Here is a 20,414-nt window from a genome sequence, read left to right as displayed (position 1 = left end):
TTACGGAGATATTCCAAGAAACATTCAGGGGTCGACTCCTACCATTCACCTCTGCCTTTAATTATAGCGTCGACATCCCCATGTTCAGCACATCCCAGAAGAAGCATGACAAGCATTAGTGGAAGTCTGCAGGGCCCTTCAAAAAGCAGGATTGAATTCAATTGAAAGCACGTGTGATATAAACAGGACAAACCTAAAGTTCGACAGACATATCTTTTCTGAGCAAGGGATGACCCCCGATCCTGAAAAAGTACTCGCTATTACCACGCTGTCCCTGCCAACACAAGTTGTCAAAGTCAGATCCTTCCTGGGCATGACAGGCTACTGTGGCGTTATCTACCAAACTACTCCACAATGACATAGCCAATCCGACGACTACTGAAGAAAGACTTCCCGTTCCAGTGGAATGGTGAGTGCCAAACAGCAATCGAAAACACAGAGGAGGCTCTATCGGCAGCGCAGCACCCAGCATATTTAAATCTGGCCTTGCATACGTTGATCATGGTGGACGCCAGCCACGTAGGCCAAGGGGCCAACCTGATCCAAAGTGAGACAAAATCAGTTGCCGCCAAAGACATAGTGGCCTATGCTAGCAGAACCCTTTCTAACATTGAAGCAGCATACTCCCAGACTGAAAAGGAAAGCCTGGCGGCTGTTTGGGCCTGCAAACACGACCACCATTTTATAGCCGGCCACAGATTTACACTCATCACAGACCACCAAGCGCTGGCATCCATATTTGGAAACCCAAAAGGCCCTGGAAATGGAAAGATTGGGCATCTGACTATAGGAGCACGACCATGAGTTCGTCCACAAACCGGGGTTGACCTGAATACAGCTGATTACGTACGAAGGCCCCCAATTGGCGGATGGACAACCACCTTGAAAGCGACCCTGAATGCTACATACGGTACACCTCTGAAAACACTCTTTCCCCTGCTCTGATGATGTAAGCATTTGTGAAAAGAATCAAAGGAAATCCTGACTATCAGTCTAGTTATGCAGCTAACTAAAGGAACCAAAAGGAAAAATTACAAAAACCTAAAAAACAACACAGATGAGCCGATATAAAAGACCTAAACAGAATGGCCAAAGTCCACATACATGGACGCCATAGTGGAAGACGCAGAACAACACTGCGTAGCTTGCCCAAGCACTTCTGCACAAGCAACACCACTCTCACTAACAATCACACCGATGTCAGATGGCATTGGGTAGTGTTTTGATATTTAGGGACCACTGCTAGAAGGGGGTACCTAATGGTGGCAATAGATGAGTATTCCAGGTTTTTCCATAGTGAAGGCCGCACAGACAACCGTATTCTCCAACGTAGTGGAAATAATAGATTAAATGTTCAGTGAATGGGGCATCCCTAACATCATAAAAACGGACAACGGACCACCTTTTAATGGCCTCCAGTTCACCAGATTTGCAGCACACATGGGAAATCGACACCAATAGAGCACACTGTTGTGGCCACAGGCAAATGGGATGGCAGAGAGGTTTATGGCATCCATCAAACGAACAAGACAACAAGAAATCCTGGAGAAGAAATCAATGCGGCAGGCATTGTCCCAGATGTTGCACCTCTATCGGCAACACACCACATGAGGCTACAGGGAAGACGCCCATAGAGCTGGTGATTAAGTGTAAATAAGGACATGATTGATACAATCGGAGAACTATGCATGCGAAGAAGACGAAGACATACAGAGTTGCAGAAACAGATGCGGAAGAGAAACGCCAGACAAAAGAATGGACGGGCATGAAGAGAAAGGCAAAGGACAAGGGAGTTGTATTTGGAGAAGAAGCGTTAGTCAGGCAAAAGTAACAGAAGAAAACAGACTTAAGATGCACAATCAAACTACTCCAAATAACAAATACAAAGGGAAATGAACGAAGGAGAGGTCATGCGAAATGCGCTGCTCGTCAAACGACTAAACAACCTGCAGAGGAAGACGGCTTCCTGGAAGGAGGAAGCTTAGGAAAGGGTCAGAGCCCAGAGAGACCAAGTGAAGAAGAAACTGACCACGCCACTGGAGCAGCTCTGGAAGGAAATGAGGAATCCCCTGCAAATGCGAGACCATGAAGAACTATCAAGAAGTCACAGAGACTGGTAGAAGAAATAAGGAAACAACAAGATTCGTGGGGGTGGGGGGGATGGTGCTGTGCGTGGCAAGGGAGCAATACACCTTTAAGAAGGAGGGAGCAGAAAGGCACGGGTGAGAGGGAGGAAGAGGAGGAGTCTAGTGGGGAAACGGGGAGACGAGAATAAAGAGAAAGGTTGACCCTATCTTGTCTCTGCGCACTCACTGAGTTGAACCCTTTCAGTCCAACCCTCACCAGATCCCCGGTGCACGCACCACAACACCAGCCAGGGTGTAGGCACCTCTCTGTGTCCTCAGGGGCTGCTCAGGGCCACTCCTCATTGAGTTTGTGGATCTCTCTGCATGCCCCACTACACACATGAGCTTAAGGTCGAGTGCAATCTCTAGCAGAGTCACTGCTTACCTCTCTTCATTGGCAAGATTTTGTGTTAAATATCTCATGTGCTTCTTTTTCTTAAATGAAATGTATACTTTTTTCGGGTAATTCAGATTTTTATGACAGTTTTTCATATTAACAAAAACAAAGGGGCTGCTCAGTTAATGCAACCAGCTCTCCTTTCTGCCCTTACCCCATGCCTTCTCTCCCACACCCTCCACTAGAACGCAAAAAGCAAAGAAAAAAAACGTATAATGTTATATCAAAAGAAGGCAAACTCATTTTTGCAGCGTCTTGCCAGATGTCCTATATTTGTAATGGGTTATTTATAACGCACTTAACACCCAGAGGTTTCTACGCGCAGACCCAGGCATCGAACCTGTGTTGCTCAGCATCGTCTTGCTTCCAAGACGAGCCTATGGCCCCTGGGCTATCCTCCCGAGTCATCCTTTCTCCAAGTAGGGCAGCCATAGTTCCTCTATGTTCTGTTTGCTTTAATTCTGCATTTGGGTGAGACTCTCCATTGTGTATATCTCCCTTGTCTTGCTCACCAACTCCAGTCTTGTGGGTGTTGTTGCTCTCTTCCACTGTCTAGCCACGCAGCTTCTTGTCGTCACCAGTAAATTGCACAACATGTGTCCTAGTGCATTCCTCTCCTCTTCATCCTAACCAACCCCAAATAATAGTAGCATTGGCGAGAGACGCCAGGAGATTCCATCTAACTCTGGACCCATGACAGGACCTCCTTCCAGAAAGTCTTAACCACACCACACACCCACCACATGGGGCATACGGCAGCAATCCCTAGCCCGCACCTCCGACAGATGGCCTTTAAATCCGGGTACATTTCTGCCAGTATTTGCGTGGGGGGATAGTGTCAGCAATGTAGGTCCAACATTCGGACATGTAACCTGAAACCATCAGTGGCAATGCTACAGAGAGAGGTATTATGGATAGACTTACTAGATTCCATTCAACCTAGAGGTATGAACACAGAGATGGTTTTAATGTGCTTTGTGTAACGGGATGATGTAATGTCTATTCCATGCAAACGATGTGAGGTATACCACCAATTCTTTGTTTGGCTGTTTAGCGACTAGGATTATGGATGATATTGTTATGGGTACCAATCCGACTGTACTGACAATCAGTACCCTTATCTACTCGCACGGTAGAATCTTCAAATGTTTGATTAAATTTTCAGCCCTTGGAACCTACTGCCATTATATTGAATTGCCTACGAGGCAGGTACCCTGCTCTGATGCATTAAGTCGCTGACCCCATTGCCATCTCCCTAGGGACTCAAATGTATTGATTTACTCACTAATGTATCATTATGGTTAGGGGTTCTCGCGGCACCCGACTGGACGCTGTTCCAGGCACGTTGCTCCTCCCCCTTCTTTGAATCAGGCTGAGCGCAACCCCTTTACTACATCATCCAGACCGTCCGCTTTCTAAATATATCCTATCACACAATCTGTCAGGTTCTACAACCACGCAACACAATTCGGTTATTAGTTACCACGGGGCTTAGGGATTCGTGTTGCCTTGACAACACAACCCCACATTGCCCACACAAGATGGCCGACGTTCGCCTAGTAACGTATCGTGCATGTGCGGGCATCCCTAGGCGACGCCATAAACAGTACGGGGTCCGATAAAGCAGCGATCCGGACCCTGTCTTCTGCACTGCACTGTATCTACGTACCAGGTGAGCAGATCCTCGCTTGGTGTTGGCAGCGCACATTAAGCCGCGGTTCCCCATTGGTATTGTCTTTAATACCGTGTGGTTTTTGGACACATTGACTGGTGATGTTGACACCTTTATTGGAGAGCTGTGGATTCGGTTTAGACCCCACACTTAAACGTTTGTTTTCGCTCCCACATTGTACTTAATTCAACCATCCCTGCAGACAGAACTTTTCCCTCACCTCCGACCATGTGTCGGGTAAGTGTTGATTCGCTTCTCTTCACCTCCTGAGTTTAACTGATGTTAGTATGATACACAACTCTAGCAGCTTACCTGGTATTTTCCTGTACCTGCAGATCCAGAGTGATGTCTGGCGAGTTACTATGAGATGGCAATGAGGTCAGTGTTGACTTGAGCTAGCCCCTCTTTTCAAGTTTATAGCACCATAGTGAGCCCTACACTGACATATATTGTTTTTCATTGTCTTGTAGATGCATTGCCGAAATATGTTGTATCACACCTAGGAAGCTAAGTACCCCAAGGCCATGAAGAAGGATTTTTGTTGTTATCCGAAACGCGTTGGCAATTTTGTCTCATCATTGGAGTGTATTAGGAGATACATACATACATATGTGATTGAATTATTCATGTACTAGTGTCTTGGAAACACAGATCTGTACATGGATGTGCAACATAACCATTTGCTCTGTTTAAACTATCATTTGTGAAGGAACATATTATACTTTTAATATTTTGCCTTCTACATTGTCTTGTTTTGATATACATTATTGGATGGCAGTGAGCCTCCAGAACTACACTTTGTTATATTTGTTTCTATGAAATATGGATTTGTGCATGTTGTTCTGTTCTCAGTTATAGCACACACGGACACATGTATACAACTGTTAAACATTGTGTTACTTAGGTAGAGACACTTGTGATCTATTGTTGATGACATATCTTATCGTATCATTTGAAAATGTACTTAAACGCTTGGGGTTTTCACCCCTCAGGAGTGCGCCAAAGGGGGCGCCAGTTGGCAGCAACTGGCTTATGGCTATTTCTCTGCTCCATTGGGCCCATAACTGCAAAGGTTCCCTCTGCTCTGCCGTTAATAACTTGCAGTACCGTCAGGTGACAAGCCCCGGGAATCGTGTTTAGATATTATCCAATTCTCAAAAGTGGATAATGGTCCTCTAATGTGAATGTTAAATGGTTCGATAAAATGTTTTGTGATGTGAAGAAGGAACTCTTGAAGTGTGTCAAGAACGTTGAGGGGGTTAGTAGGAGTAATCTCAATAAAAAGATCTTCGTAGAGGGTAAATTGAGCTCTCTCTTGGAGGCTGCAAAAGAAATACACACGATTACGTGTTTGAAGCTGTTTAGGACGGGGACTGTGGGACCTGGCGATATCCTCATGACAGCATAAACGATGAGGCATTGTATAAACCTATCCAAACGCTGCAACCAGAAATGAGTCACCATATGAGTACGGCTAATAGTGATAGACGGGTGGGTGATCTAGCGACTTCCCAAGAATTAAAATTCTCAATGGAGGAGGTACGCATTGCGATCATTGGTCGGGTACGCATTGCGATCATTGGTCAGGTACGTGTTGCGATCATTGGTCAGGCACGCGTTAAGATCATTGGTCAGGTACCGAGACCTGACAAAGTTCCAGCAGACACATTTAAGGCAGAATTGGATATTTGGGTTCCTTTTCATTTTCAACCTAAAACGAAGATCTACCCATATATTAAAATGGGGGGCATGAGGACCCGTAAATTTCCCAACTTCTATTGCTTCTTGATTCAGCAGGTCAAATGTATGCCAGAGTCTTGCACAGCGGCTTGGTTTACCGGGTCGAGGAAAACAATGTCATCCGCCACCTTCCAGCATGGTCTGAGCCCTGTGGACCAGAACGTTAAGGCTTTTTATTTACTGCAGTAAAAATATCTGATAGTGAGAAAAGTTTACCTATATGTCCTTTTTGTCGATCAAAGGCAGTATTTGATGGCGTTCAGCGTGTGGAACCCTAGATGCTTTTACAAATTCAGCTATAGCAGGTCAACCTCCTAAAGCTGCTTCTACTCTCGACACTACTAATAAAGCAGCCATTTGCTGGAACCTAGCAGGTGACTCACACCCCTTTCTCCAAGTGCATAAAGGGGTTCTACAGGGCTGTTTCCTGGTCCCCCATGACAGATGTCCTGCGGCTGCATAGTGGTAGGATTCCCTTACCGCTTCTTGATGATGGTTATAACCCCAGTGGAATGTTTTTAAAACTTACTGCGTTCAATGACAGTTGTAAAAAAAGTGGTCTTGATATTGACTTCACCCAATCGATGGTTTTGCATCCGCCCCAGAAAAAGGAGCATGTGTAGTAAGCCCTGTTTGCAAGGGCTGTTCTGAGGCTTGACTGTGGCTGGACTGTGGTTCCATTTGAATTTGGATTCGGAACATAACGTTGGAGAAAAAAGAAAACAAAACGCCACAGTTTATTTTTTAAAGGAACTGGTGTTCGTTATTCTTTTATTTTTTAAGTGTGATGAAGCCCCCGCCCACATTACCCACAAACCTACATTAGCAACAGTGCACCTTGTGCGCGCGCATGTGTAGTAAGCCCTGTTTGCAAGGGCTGTTCTGTGGCTGGAATGTGGCTCCATTTGAATTTGCATTCGGAACGTAATGTTGGAGAAAAAATAAAACAAAACGCCACAGGACGCGGTAATGCTTGGGTTCACTTTGGACTTTGCCAGTTACTTTCATTTCTTATACTAGGTTTTTTTTGTATTTTTTTTTGCTACAGGTTTATTTTTTAAAGGAACTGGTGTTCCTTATTCTTTTATTTTTTTAAGAGTGATGAAGCCCCCGCCGACATTACCCACAAACCTACATTAGCAACAGAGCCCGCGCATTGTGCGTGTGCCTGTGTAGTAAGCCCTGTTTGAAAGGGCTGTTCTGAGGCTGTTCTGACCTGGTCGGGGCAGGAAGGTACCCTCACTAATATTTGTGAATTTCACTTTTATGAGATTTGTACTTGATACTTGTAAACATATCTGTTATTTAGACTAATAGTTGACCTGGTAACTTATATGCGTAAAATCACAAGCATTAAGCTTTTCACGCTAAAAACAAGTATGCCATGCAAGCTGGAAACCTTGAAATTAATAGAACGTTTAAAACGCACACCGTGCAAGAGCAAACAGTCTTCCCTGCCTGTTAAGGACACATTGCTCAGAACAAAAGAAAGGTGGTACTCCGCTTCGGCTGATATACGCACCTTTTATTCCACTGAGCATACGAAAAATGACACCGCTTCTGGAATTATTAACATAGAGTCGACACAAGTCTCTATAGGTGTTGCTGAGAGGCTAGGTGAACCCTCTATAATAGATGTGAGCGATCGTACAATGTCATGTTTGACGGCAACAACTTATAATGGCAACTGCATGACCCTGACTCCAGACATTGAGCAGTACGGAACTCCGTTTTATGATCCACTGGATCTGCACAACTTCAATTGTCCAATTTAACTAAATTGGTGCAAGGACATAAGATTGTGCAGTCTTGTCGGCAGCAGGATGTTTTTACCTATACCAGCTCAACGACAGGAGACTCAAATTCCTCTAATATTCGACATAATCTACCGAATATTCCTGGCTTAATAGTTGAAATTGATGAAGATTCCTCCAAACAGCTGTCACACAAGGGTGACTTGACCAAAAATGCAGAGCATAGTGAGACTACATGGGCAGCATATGAGCCTATTCCTCTCTCACAGTCCCTGATTATGTTTCCTACTGCTTCAGCCAATTCGTCCCCTCTTTCAATAGTTTTTTCTGATGATACTCCCAACAAACAATCAGGGAATGATATAGCTCAGCTTAACTCTTCTATCAATAATTCCATGCTTTACAACAGCCTGATAGCCATGAATTTGGCTCTGACTACAATGAACAAACCTTATGATGTTTTGGAACAAAAACAGGCTACACAATCAATGCTGTTAAATCAAATTCTCATTCATCAACGAGAAACAAAACATTTACTTTCAGAGTTAAAATCATCACATACCATCAAGCCTCATTTGATATTAAAATAATTGGGCACAGATGACCTTGACAAAGTGCATGTCAATGTAGTGACACAAACCTCTGCTCACTCAAGTCTCATAATGCCCGTTAGGGAAAATTATTGTTCTGAAAGACCATTACATCTGAATGAGTCCTATTAATAATTGAGAGTGTAAATGATCCCATAGGTCATTTGAAAACATCATTGCCACAAAGTTCTGATAAAGTGAAATCGACAGTTGACTTTGATATATTTGTGAAGGCGCCAATTGCTCAATCGATCTAGCTAAAGCCTCCCGCTCAGCTAAAAAAAAAACTAAAATATCAAAATGCCGAATATTTCAACTTCTACTGGGTCAAAGCAATTTATAAAAAATCTTATGAGGCCTAGTAAGCAAAACTCAATTGCTAGTAAAGTAATTACTACAAAATACAAACAATTATCTATTCAAAATAAAAAGCTGAAACTCCTTTAAAATTGGGCAAGAGTCAATCTACGGCCTATGAACCATTAGACAAACTAATAGGAGCTCTTGAAACTCAAGACCATCGGGCACTTGACCAGAAGAACTTGAAACAGGGCCTTGGGACTCCGTGTGTGCAATTACAGCATGCCTGTTAATCTTCGGATGAAAATTTGCAAACACTTGACTCAAGAATAGCAGATATTGAAAAAATAATACAGCGCTCTCTCATAACATGGTCAACTGAAATGTCTTCTCAAGCACATGTTAATGCTACTAATGGTTCATCTAAAATTCTCCAAGGAAATTTGACTATAGGTCCACAATCTAACCTTGATACCTCTACAAAATGGGTCGACACCATAATTCTTCTAATCAATTGCATCATCATACCATGATTATAAGTTGTTGATCTGACAAAGCTGAAAAATACAATCTGAACCGAGCCTCAATCCTGAATATCCTTGCAGAGATCCCTGCATTAGAAGATATATCTACCACTGATACAGACCGAGCTGAATTCTTACATGATATAGATCTGACTAGTGAGAGGATATGGATTCGATCGGGAGCTATATTGAATTTTATTTGGCAAACAAGATCATTGATATTTGATCTGGGCTTTACGCTTAACTATGAATCCTTTGAACAATATAACACAGTTCAGCCAATGCAATGTCTTATAAAAACTCCTCTCTTAGCAGTGTAACAAAGGTGGGCTCGTCTGGAACGTATATGGATGTAACAATGCAGCAATCGCAAAACAATCTATCCATTCTTACTCACCATCTCACACATGAACTTTCTCTGATTGTTGACCAGTAGTGGAATCGCAAAGCACAACCCTGAAATTAATATCGTGAAATACTCGTGGCCACTCACATTTGTTTAGTGATCATTTTAATAAGCTTAGTGACTTTGGCATTATAATATTGCAAGAAACCTGGCTGTCTAAGACCCCAGTCTGGGAAGATCATACCATCCTTATTAACCCGGCTATTACTTAATCTAAAGGTAGACCTATTGCCGGTTTACTTGTGGCCACCAGAAATTCCAAGGGTTTAATTTCAAGTGAGTGGACTATGCCTAGCAAGTATGCACAGTTGGTAAAAATAAAACTTCAACATCATTGCATTGCTGTAATCAATCTGTATTGGAACCATCTAAGTATGACTGATGAAGACTTATTTTCTGATATGATCACAATGTTTGATCTTATTGCAATGGATGAACATGTCACTGCCACTATCATCGCAGGTGATTTAAATCTACATAGTGTATGCGATTCTAAGAAAACCCACTCAACTAGAGCCCAAAGATGGATCAGCTTAATGCTTGATCGGCAAATGCTTATGCTCAATGGAGCCATTGAGGGAGACTTTCTGGCTAAACCCACATGGCACCCACATGGCACTGTGACTTACAACAATCTATTATTGACTATGTTTACACAGACTCTAAATTATTTACACAGATTAGCAGGTTTTTGATTCAGAGTCAAAGTGAAAGTGACCATGGACAACTGTTGGTCACTTGGTCCTGGCCTATTCAAGGCATTGAGAACATTTTGCAATACTACAACGGGGAGGTCCTAGTGAGTAATGGTCGCAATTGACTTATTTGTAATCATAGACGACTGCAGGATCTACAGTTAGCTTTACAAATTCATAATGACAAGGCTAAGTCTAATTCTTTTCATCAGAAAGCCTACACTTCGAGCTTATATTTATTACAGGAGATATCCAATACATCGAAGAAAGCTATGTTTAAACATAAGTATAATTTTGATTTAGAGATCAAAATGAAGAAACTTCAGTTGCAGCAAGCAATACAAATACTACCAGCTACTGATAAATATAGATTTCGAAAAATTAAGATCCTGAAGTCCCAATATAAGAATTGGATAGCCTCTAGAAGATCCATATTGTACCAACATGATGGTGAAATGCTTCGCCCAGTTGCCTCTAGAAGCACAGGTACAATATGGCATTTGCTCAATTCATCTACTTCTCAAGCTTCTCTTCAGATCAATGCTGTCCCTGAAGCCACTTGGGTCAAACATTATACACAACTTTATTCTAAAGAAAATTCACTTATGCAATACAATCAATTCACTCCTTCTTTGTTTCCCCATTAGAATTTGGCGTAGATGACATCAAAATGTTCATTGCTAGGTTATCCCCGTCCAGAGCTGCTGGCCCGGGTCTATCCAATAGTCATTTTAAAGATAACCCTGATCACTGGGCTGATATACTATTCTTAATATTTCAGGAGTTAATGCGAATGCAACGCGTTCCTGCTAGTTGGAGGACTTTGGTAATAGTACCCATTTTTAAAAAGGAGTACGACAAAACCCAGAAAGCTATCGCCCAATAGCTCTGCTCGATACGAGCCAGGGAAGCTGTTTTCCAGGCTAATACTGAGAGATTTTACATCTTGGATTAATCGAAGTAACCTCTTTGATTTTACCAGACAGGTTTTATTCCTGAGATGGAAACCTTGATTAATCTTTTAACGGTCTCGGCAATACAACATCAAATTGACAAATCGAAGCAGCCAATATATATGGCTGTTGTTGACTTTAAATCGGCGTTCGCCACTGTCAGTAGGCCCCTTTTGTTTCATAAATTGGAAATAGCGGGATGTCCATCCAACTTACTGAACTTAATAAAACAACTTCACACAGATACATCGATAAATGTTCGGCTAATATCTGTTGGCAAGTTGTCGTCAATGATACAAACTGAACGTGGGCTGAAACAGGGGTGTGTGCTTGCATCAATAATATTAAATGTGCTCATCTTTGACATGGGTAAATCTTTCTCCACCGTAAGTACATATCCCCCATGACTAGGCCGGAATTCAATAGCCTGGTTATTTTATGCAGATGAGCTGTTACTATTATCTAAAACCCCAAATGGCCTACAGAGGCTTTTAAAAGAATTGGAAAGCTATGCTAATCAAAATTATCTTGAAATTAACATCTCTAAAACAAAGGTATTAATTAACAGAGTAGCAAAATCTTCACGCAAAAGTGCGTATAAATGAAATCTCTATGGTAATGAGCTTGATGTAGTACAGCAGTATAAATACCTAGATATAAATATAAGTGATCACAGCTCGGAAAATATCTATAATCAGGATCTCCACACAAAAATGCGGTCACTAACATCACAAGCTTTACTCCTTAAACATAAGTATTGTAAATTCTCTTATGCATCTTTAATAACCTTCTATTCGCAGAAGGTGACTGCAATTATTCTCTATGGATCTGACACTAAGAGCCTAAAGACACAACAGTTTTGGTTGCGCCTTGAGAGCAGATTTTGGAAAAATATCTTATATTTACCACAATGTATACCTATGTTTGCTATAAGACACCATTTGGGGCTTTTATCACTACACGTATTGTATTGTTGGAAGTTGTTAGGTCTACATAGGAAATTAATGATGGCTTCTGTTGGTGATCATCTAATTTGTGTACTTGCTGAATATATGCTAGCTTCAGACCATGCATTCCCTTGTAAGTGGCGGAGATGTGCAATTAATGTAATGGATATGGCAGATATCACCGCAGAGTTGCTCATCTCTGATCCTAATAAAGCGAAGACGAAATTGTGGCGCATTGATGGATTTGAACCAATGAACAATGCAAGCAACATAATATCTGTACAGAAATTGTGAAAATAGATGAGGCATTTAAAACACCCTAGCAGTATCTATTGAAATTTCCAGCGCCTGATCTCAGACAGATATATCTGCGATTTCGATTCGATGTTGTTAAGACAAAACAAGTAATGGCACAGCATCGCCTAATAAAAAAAGATGAGTCTTGTTGTCGATTCTGCAATATACCAGCATGTGATGAGGCTTTGTGCCACCTACTCACAGAATGCAATACCCTATTGATCAAGCAACATTTGCTTTTCAAATCTCTTTTTGAACAATGTATCATTTTAACATCACAATATGTGTGGGATAGGTTATACCATTCTAAATTACCTATGGTTCAGGTTGCGATAGCTAAATTTATAAAACAACTCAAAATTGAAGAATGGCCCAAGTAGATAGATACCATGATTAGCAGGATGTAGTATAGTCGTCATATGTTATGAATTTTGAATTATGAAGGTCTTGTTGTCGCTCTACATACTGGAAGAAAATTGCTCTTTGAAATATATTTGGCCAAGTATGGTAATAATCAAACTAAAAGTAATATCCTTGGGCAATTTATACTTGTGTTTTTTTTTATATTTGTCAATGGTAGCTAAAGATTGCGTTTTTACTTTGTTGCCAATTGTAATCTTTTTGTGTTTGTTTACTTTCAATTTTATTACTGGTGTAAAGTTTTATCCTTTCTATTTGTGAAAAGTTCTTATGCACTAAAACACAACTAAAAACATAAATAAAAGAACAGAGCCTGGGCTGTTGCTGTCCATCAATGGAATGGAAATGGGGTAGGTCAATATGTAGGATTGCCTGGGCATACGGCAGTATTTGAATATGTGATTGGGATTTGATCGTTTGGTACATTGAGATTGTTCAGCTTGCTGATCTTTGTACTTACTAATGTTTGCACACTTCTTTCATTGCTTGTTTGGCTGAATACAGCTATCATGACTGACTGACTTCTAGCTCTGATATTGGTCTCCTGTTATAATGGCTCGGGAGATTGGCAGCCTTAAAGTTAGCAATTGTATCGACACATGTTTCCACTCGCTCTCTCCTTTCTGGACAAGTCGATGGGCTGATGCCAATCTGTAATGAGATTGATGGGTACATGTGGCCCTCTGAATTCATAATGGGCACCAGATATGTGTCTGACAGTCTCACTGAGGAGATGGACACTCTGGACCCGCACTACCCCCCTAACCTCAGCTTTATAGTAAAAGTCTTCTCTCCTGTCCTCTACGCAGGTGGTGATGAAGAGTACATCTATATGAACAAGGTGGATGTCAACAAGCGGCCAGAGCTGGCACAAGAGAAACCAAACCGAGGTAAGAGACATACTCTCAGTGAAGAGGTTATGTGAGGCCTGTCCATGCTGCTGTTGCTGGCTTTCCCAAGCTGTTCTCTCAGATTTACCAGACAGGTAGGAGCAGTAAGGACGAACTGCATGTAGGGAAATCATGGAGTTACAGGGCTATATTGCCATTACCCGGCTCTGATGCAATGAACGGTGCACCGGATAGGTAGGCCTGCACAAGCCCATCAGGCCGGCAGCCCCTCTACGGCCCTCATTGTATGTAATGCACCTCTTTATACCGCGCTCAGTTGCTTCCTATCTAGGTTTGGCCTTTATAAATTATAAACACCATGCATACATACATATATAATGGTGGCACCCTGAGTCAATTGGTCTATTACGGTCACCAGAACACCAAGCCGCATTGCTGATTTGTAATTAAGAGCAACATGGCCTCCATTTTATACATTACATTCTATTATTTGGTGTGGCATGGCATAAAAATAATGGTTTTGCTTAAAACAGGAAAGTAGTTGGTGGAATATTCACATGCACTATTTGGTAAACTGCAGCAAAAAGAATGAGAAAATACTACTATTTTACTTGTATGTCATTCAGTAGGTAAGGGTTTAACTAGCAATGAAGGTATTCGTTTGTTTACCTTGGGTATGGAATGCCCAGCCAGAAAAAGGAACCAATTAGATGGAACATTCAAATGTGTGTTGATGTTTTAGGATGGTCTACTGAGAGAAATGACATGGTATAAGCTGAATGGAGCGCTTGTTTGAAATGACAAGGGAGTGACCAAAGTGGGTTTATTGACTGGTGAAAGTTGAATTAGCCTCGGGAGATAATTTCCCACACCTGATTGATTGTTGGTAATTTTGCTGAATTGAAGAATCAAGGAAGGGAGTGCCTCTGGGGGGAACTTTACACATCTCACTTGAAAGCATAAATGTGGAGAAGATTGCTTACACTGGTGATGTAGAGGGTTGAGTGCATTGGTGATGTAGTGGGTTGAGTGCATTCGAGGTGGAGGTTGTCCACATGGCAAGCTCACCGTGTTTTGCCAACACTGAGGTCGAAAAGGCAGCACAGGGTCACTCCTCTATAACATTCCGACAGTCCACTAACTCTAGAAGACCAGCATGGCTCAGGGGAGCCGGAGAGCCTGATTTTTCACAAACGCATTCCCTCGACCGTAGAGAAAGTGCGATCAAGCGCTAAAGCCACTGACCCAATGCTTCTATATCTGTATATAAACGTAAATGGTGGCGGATGTATGATCCGAGCTTAAACGTATGTTACAAATTTTGTGCCACGACCTACTTTGCAGCCATTTTGGCGGCAAAGAAAGCTTTTTACGCTCACAAAATTGAGATCTCCATCTGTCAACCTAAATCACTCTTTTCTGTAGTGAGATCTCTCGGATCCACTGCAACACTCTCCCCTTCTATTCCCCCCACCCAGGATCTATGCAATGAGTTGCTGGTTCATTCATTGCAAAGATTGACACGATTCGCGCCAATATTGCCAAAACTCTAATGCTAAACGCCAATGCGGCCTCTTGTCCTTTGGCTGACCCTAATACTATCCCTACCCCGTCTACCTACATAGACCAACCATGCTCCGAGGGATGGTCCGTATTTACCCAATCAGATGTCCAATCTGCTATCTCGCGCATCAAGTCGGGGTCTCCCTGTGATGCTATTCCTCTATCTATCATGAAAGATATTTCTTTTGACCTGTTGGCTGAGATCACAATGGCATTGAATAATTCCTGCCAAACTAGTTCTATTCCTTCAGAACTTAAAGCTGCCACTGTCATCCCACTGCTAAAAAAAACATCATTTAATCCCTTGGTGTCCTCTATCAGCCAATTTCTCCTCTGCCGTTTCTTATGAAACTCCTTGAGTCACCAGTTTCTCCTCTGCTATCTTCCTTTATGAAGTCTACTGGGCTTTCCGACCCTGCCCAATCTGGTCTCAGGCTGGATAGGGCAACTACGAGTGTTCTGGTCTCGGTCCTGCATGATATGGCCAGGCTGGTTGACAAAGGGGGGGTGGGTGCCCTGATTTTATTAGATCTGTCAGTGGCTTTTGACACTGTCGATCACTCCATCCTGATTGACCGCCTGGCCCAAGTCGGCATCTCTGGCTAGGTTCACGCTTGGTTTGCCTCCTTCCTGGCCGACAGAACTCAGACTCTTTCCCTTCCTCCATTTCTTTCCTCTGTTTTCTCTCTTCTCTGTGGTGTCCCTGAAGGTTCTGCTCTGTTGCCCATTCTCTTCAACATTTACATCTGGCCTCTTGTGTGTCTCAAGCGCTCCTTCGGCGACAGATGTTACTCTTATGCCGATGACACCCAGATCCTGATCTGTCTGGATATCAATCAGGCTGAGATGTTGTCGTGTATGAGGGGATGTCTGACAGCCGTCGGAGATTGGATGAACCACAACTGGCTGAAGCTGAATGGGGATAAGACTGAGGGGCTGGTGGTGGGATCCCCCCCCTGATCCTTCACTTCGGGTGGCTTCCTTTTGGCCTTCCTCGTTGGGTCCCCTCCCGACCCCTGCCGATAAGGTTAGAAACCTGGGGGTAATAATCTCAGCCACTCTTTCCATGGAGCCCCAGGTTGCTGCTGTATGCAAAGCAGGTCACCATCACCTGCGTATTCTCAGGAAGGTTCTTCCTTTTGTCCCTGCTCATCTCCACCTGCCGGTGGAGGCTGCAGTTGTGCTTAGCCGCTTAGATTATTGTAACTCCCTTTATCTATCTCAGCCGAAGGGTCTTATTCAGCGGCTGCAACGGCTACAGAACATGGCGGATCGGGTTGCCACCAGCTCCCCTTATGGTGCCCACATATCTCCGGTGCTGTGAACCCTTCACTGGTTACCAGTTGGCCAATGCATTGTTTTCAAAACCCTGTGCCTGGTTCATCGTGCCCTCCAGTTTCAGGGGCCGGAATATCTGTGTTCCAAGATCTTAGGCTATGATTCATCACAGTCTCTGCGGTCGGCCTCCACTGGCTTGCTGGTTGTTCCTACCTTTCGCCGCTCACTTTGTGGTGGGCGGGCCTTTTCGATTGCAGCCCCCCGTCGTTGGAATGATCTGCCGCGTCATCTGAAAAATCAACTTGCCTTCAGGAAGGCGCTTAAAACATTTCTGTTTTGATACTGTTGCAGTTTTCCTCTGTTCCTCTCCCCTCTCCAGCACCAAGATGTCTTCCGTGAATGTGCGCTTAATAAGTATGCATAGCATAACATCTTTGAAGTTTTTGTAAAGAGTTAAATGACACCTTGCGCTAATTTCAGAACACTTCAAGCTGATTGGAAGTGGTAATGGGATAGCATTCACATCAGAATAGAATAAGAGAAAAGTCACAAGCCATAGTCTAAAGTGCCCATATGAACTTCATGCACAAAGAGGGAGGGGCCTGAGAATGCAGAGAGCAAACTCCATAACGTGAGTATTTCAGGGTGTGTGAGGTCAGAGAGTTATTGAACGCCGACCTATACCCCACGACAGCTGGTAGACCCGTGGAACGGGGGTCAGCTAGATGACCAAAGGTTACTGGGCCTCGTTCTGAAATAAATCATAAAGTGCAAGGAGAGGGCGGCTTCATCTGAGTGTTGGGACAATACGATCCCCGCCGTGTCCCTTTCTTCATTTCCAAGTCGTGATGCAAAAAAGGGGTTACACCTGGGGGATTCATGTGAACAAGTTATTTCGTGTTTTTGCACTGCAACTCGGAAAAAAGGTGTAAAGGCTTCCTTGAATTAAAAATTGCAGGACGCATTAACCATGGATTCTCACGGAATCCGCCTGCTTTTAGCAGGTGCTAAGAACAGGCGGATTCCATAGGAATCCATTGGTTTAACAACCCCGTGAGAATGACACGATCGCTGTGAACCACAGGTTTTTGCAGGCGCAGCCAGAATACGTGGCACGTAAATGGAATCCGTTCTTTGCCTCCACACCTCGTGCAAACATTCTGAAAATCTCTCTGATCAGGTAAAAGGGTGTTAAGACAGGCATCACACACTAAAACCTGTGTTTAGGATCTTTTTCCGATCTGGGCGACTGGATAACTGACTTAGTAAGACTTAGCTGCTGTGAGATCCATTTTAGACAATGTGAGACAAAACACCCTTGTGCCAAACATTACTTCGCCAGCTAGCACTTAAATGGTGATTTCCAGGCCCTGATGCTGGTACTGATTAAACCTCTAAAATGGAAACAGTGTGTGCTGGTGACTGTTTCTTGATCAGTCTCCGCCAATAGAAAGATTATATTGAGCGAATAGGAAACCTTTGAAGGTTGAATTTACTTCCAAAATGAAATGCAACCCAGACGGAAATGGGGTCATGATTGTGCTCGGACACTGACCACTTTTGCACAAGGCCTGATAGCGGAGCCGGACAATGTGGACACAGTATAGCTCCTGACCCTGACAGTATAGCTCCTATGACCCTAAAGCAAAGTAGAAACACAGGAAATCCTGTCTGAGGGTGGAAGCGGGGTCATCAGACCTGGAAAGAAACCACAGACCGCGCGGCATGGCCGCCCCCTTCTTACCCCAGATCTTGGATTTGGCGGGAATGGGAACTTCTCTTGCCCCACTTCCTGAATGCTCTCCTCCCCATTTGCCCACCCCACATGCTGCGGAAACATATGATATGACATTTGTAACGCGCCTATTCACAAGTGTTTCAAGGCGCGACAAGGCAAGGAAGGGGAACAAAGGGAGGACAGAGACAACGATCTTACTAGGCCAAGTGACATTGAGAACGTTCCTGCAAGTGCAGGGGAGTGGGGAGGAGAAAAGTGCCTGCAGAAAGGGGAGGGGCAGTGCTGTCCATGGGATCAAAACAATAACAAGAAGTGCGGCCAGCAGGTCTCAGGTGCAAGGTTAAGTGCAGCCAGCAGGTGTCCAAAAGTGCAGATAGGGAGACTGTAGTGTTACAGATACAGACCCAAGTGCAAGGGGTTCCGGGGGGCAGTGCAGGTGTGCAACTGGGCTGCCAGGGACTTCCTGAATGTTCTCCTCCCCATTTGCCCACCCCACATGCTGCGGAAACATATGACATTTGTAACGCGCCTATTCATAAGTGTTTCAAGGCGCGACAAGGCAAGGAAGGGGAACAAAGGGAGGACAGAGACAACGATCTTACTAGGCCAAGTGACATTGAGAACGTTCCTGCAAGTGCAGGGGAGTGGGGAGGAGAAAAGTGCCTGCAAAAAGGGGAGGGGCAGTGCTGTCCATGGGATCAAAACAATACCAAGAAGTGCGGCCAGCAGGTCGCAGGTGCAAGGTTAAGTGCAGACAGCAGGTGTCCAAAAGTGCAGATAGGGAGACTGTAGTGTTACAGATACAGACCCAAGTGCAATGGGTTCCGGGGGGGCAGTGCAGGTGTGCAACTGGGCTGCCAGGGACCTGGCCCTGAATCAGAGGGTAGCAAGGTGACCAGTGCAGTATGATATAATATTATAGGTTATTTATAACGCACTTAATAACCAGAGGTTTTTAAGCGCGGACCCGGGGATCAGCCTGTGTTGCTCCGTGTTGTCTTGCTTCCAAGGCGAGGACTTTGTACCTGAGCTATCCACCCAAGAGAGGAAATCAGCAGGGGAGAGGAAGAGAGAAGGGAGAAGCAAAGAAGAAGGTCTTGAGGTGCTTCCGGAACCATAGATGGCTCTCCTCAAGTTTCAGAGAGGCAGACAGGCTGTTCCGGAGGGAGGCCCCAGCCGAAGAAAGAGATTTACCACCAACACGTTGCTTGGAGAAGCAACTGACCCTGATGGAGTTGGAGGTGGAGGAGCGAAGGGCTATGTAAATTGCAGCTGTTTTCATCATGATAGGGGCCACCTAGATACAGGCTTGGGAGGTGGAACATTGAGGAGGACTGCACAAAAAGGGCAGTCAGAGTCTTACATTGATAAAGGTGTTTTTTTTAAGATAATAGGCTGAAAAGCAGGTCCATTTCCCATTGTACGCATCCTTCTGCTTTCACCGAACACCCTATAAAAGCCGTCATTGTTCTTTTTTTTTAATTTATTTATTTAATATGTGCTTACGGTTAAAACCGTTTGCACGAAACATACCCATATAGCAAAAGGAAGAAAGCAAACAGCAGGTGTATGTCACATTTGTACCCCTTTATATAAAAACCAACCAACCTGACTAAAGATTCTGCAGCATATACGGAAGCCCAACATTTATCTAAAGCAGTACCTTATTTATTTATTTGTTCATTTATTTATGCATTTATATAGCGCACCTAACCCAAAGGTATCTGGGCGCAAACACCACTTGTTGTACAGGTGCCTTACAAATATCCAATAAATAAAAAATAAATAAAATACAAGGGTGTCTAACCAGGTTCCTATATTCCTTTAGATAATAGGGTAACAAAATGGGGAAAGCCAGGAGTATGGGCCTCGCTGTTTCTATTTCACACTTGGCAATACCAGCACTTTCTGTCCTCATACGCAATGCCGGGCCACACCCCAACATAATCATTACAGGGGAGGATGTCAAAGCAAAGATACATGACAAATCGTTTAAGATCATAATTGCAAGGTTTCATCAAATGTGCTGTAGCGGGAGGCCGGGCTCTGAAGGATCCGGCAAGTGTAAGGATGTGCTGTAGCGGGAGGCCGGGCTCTGAAGGATCCGGCAAGTGTAAGGTTGTGCTGTAGCGGGAGGCCGGGCTCTGAAGGATCCGACAAGTG

At 43.6% G+C, this 20,414-nt stretch overlaps 1 protein-coding gene across 3 annotated transcripts in view; it reads left to right on the top strand.

The window, feature by feature from the left end:
- The window catches only part of AFAP1L2 (actin filament associated protein 1 like 2), a 921,662-nt gene that overhangs the window by 397,855 nt on the left and 503,393 nt on the right, over positions 1–20,414 (top strand). For all 3 annotated transcript variants that reach the window (XM_069611872.1, XM_069611871.1, XM_069611873.1), the window contains exon 3: positions 13,631–13,711. In XM_069611872.1, coding sequence (XP_069467973.1) covers positions 13,631–13,711 — 81 coding nt within the window. The remainder of the gene's footprint in view (positions 1–13,630; positions 13,712–20,414) is intronic.

The sequence above is a fragment of the Ambystoma mexicanum genome, chromosome 8 (genome assembly GCF_040938575.1).
Source record: "Ambystoma mexicanum isolate Mex_15411 chromosome 8, UKY_AmexF1_1, whole genome shotgun sequence".
NCBI classification, from domain to species: domain Eukaryota; kingdom Metazoa; phylum Chordata; class Amphibia; order Caudata; family Ambystomatidae; genus Ambystoma; species Ambystoma mexicanum.
The sequence above is the reverse complement of the archived record's forward strand: the minus strand, read 5'-3'. Positions and strand labels throughout refer to the sequence as shown.